Genomic DNA, 864 nt, shown 5'->3' with positions numbered 1-864 from the left:
TCATCCCATACAAACTGGACCGGTTCCATTCGGTTCTGATCATCCCATACTAACTGGACCGGTTCTGATCATCCCATACAAACTGGACCGGTTCCATTCGGTTCTGATCATCCCATACTAACTGGACCGGTTCTGATCGGCCCAGTCGGGACCAGAAGCAGCAGATCTTCTCCTCATTGATGGAGGTAAATAAAGCGGAGCTGCAGATGCTGTTTGATCCACAGACCCAGTCCGCTGCTCCTCCACCAGAACCATGCTGCCCGGTACCGGGCCAGGTACCTGGCCCAGTGACCGGCCGGTACCGGGCCCTGTACCTGGCCCAGTGACCGGCCCGGTACCGGCCGGTCCCCGTCCCGCTGTACTCACTGGATGCTGCTCCGCTGCAGGAGGAGATGCAGGCCCAGGTCACCATCAGCAGCAGGACCATCGCAAACAAAGCGGACATCTTCAAACAAAGACAGAACCACAGTCGGTCCGGCTCCGGTCCGGTTCCGGTCCGGTCGGGTCCAGGTGTGTGTTCTGGTTCCTCAGCGGTGAATCAGGCAGTTCCTCACAGCAGCAGATGGATCAGCACCTCCCTCCCTCCGTTACTCCGGCCCCATTGTTTCTCCCCCCCGCCACCTGCTTTGGTTCAGTCCATAAAGAAGAACAATGAGGCTGGTTCCATTTGAGGAGGGGGAGTCATTGATGGGGGGTGTTTCTGGTGTAGTTCCTCTCAGTGACCAGCAGGGGGCTCCAGAGCTCCAGGGATGCTTTCATCCAATGACTATAGGTACCTGTTAGTGACGTCATTTTGAACGAAACGCCGCATTGATTTTTTTTTTTGACCAAAAGATGCGGAAAGAAAATTGATCACTTTGCAAC

At 55.6% G+C, this 864-nt stretch overlaps 1 protein-coding gene across 1 annotated transcript in view; it reads right to left on the bottom strand.

Moving 5' to 3' along the window:
- LOC107099254 (contactin-associated protein-like 2) overlaps window positions 1-427 on the bottom strand; it is a 47,578-nt gene extending 47,151 nt beyond the window's left edge. The window contains exon 1 of the mRNA XM_015397309.1: window positions 280-427. Within this exon, the coding sequence (XP_015252795.1) occupies window positions 280-427 (148 nt within the window). The remainder of the gene's footprint in view (window positions 1-279) is intronic.
- Between the last annotated feature and the right edge of the window lie 437 nt (window positions 428-864).

This window comes from Cyprinodon variegatus, unplaced genomic scaffold, assembly GCF_000732505.1.
Source record: "Cyprinodon variegatus isolate N-32 unplaced genomic scaffold, C_variegatus-1.0 Scaffold851, whole genome shotgun sequence".
NCBI lineage: Eukaryota > Metazoa > Chordata > Actinopteri > Cyprinodontiformes > Cyprinodontidae > Cyprinodon > Cyprinodon variegatus.
Note: the sequence above shows the minus strand (reverse complement) of the source record. Positions and strands in the feature narration are given on the sequence as shown.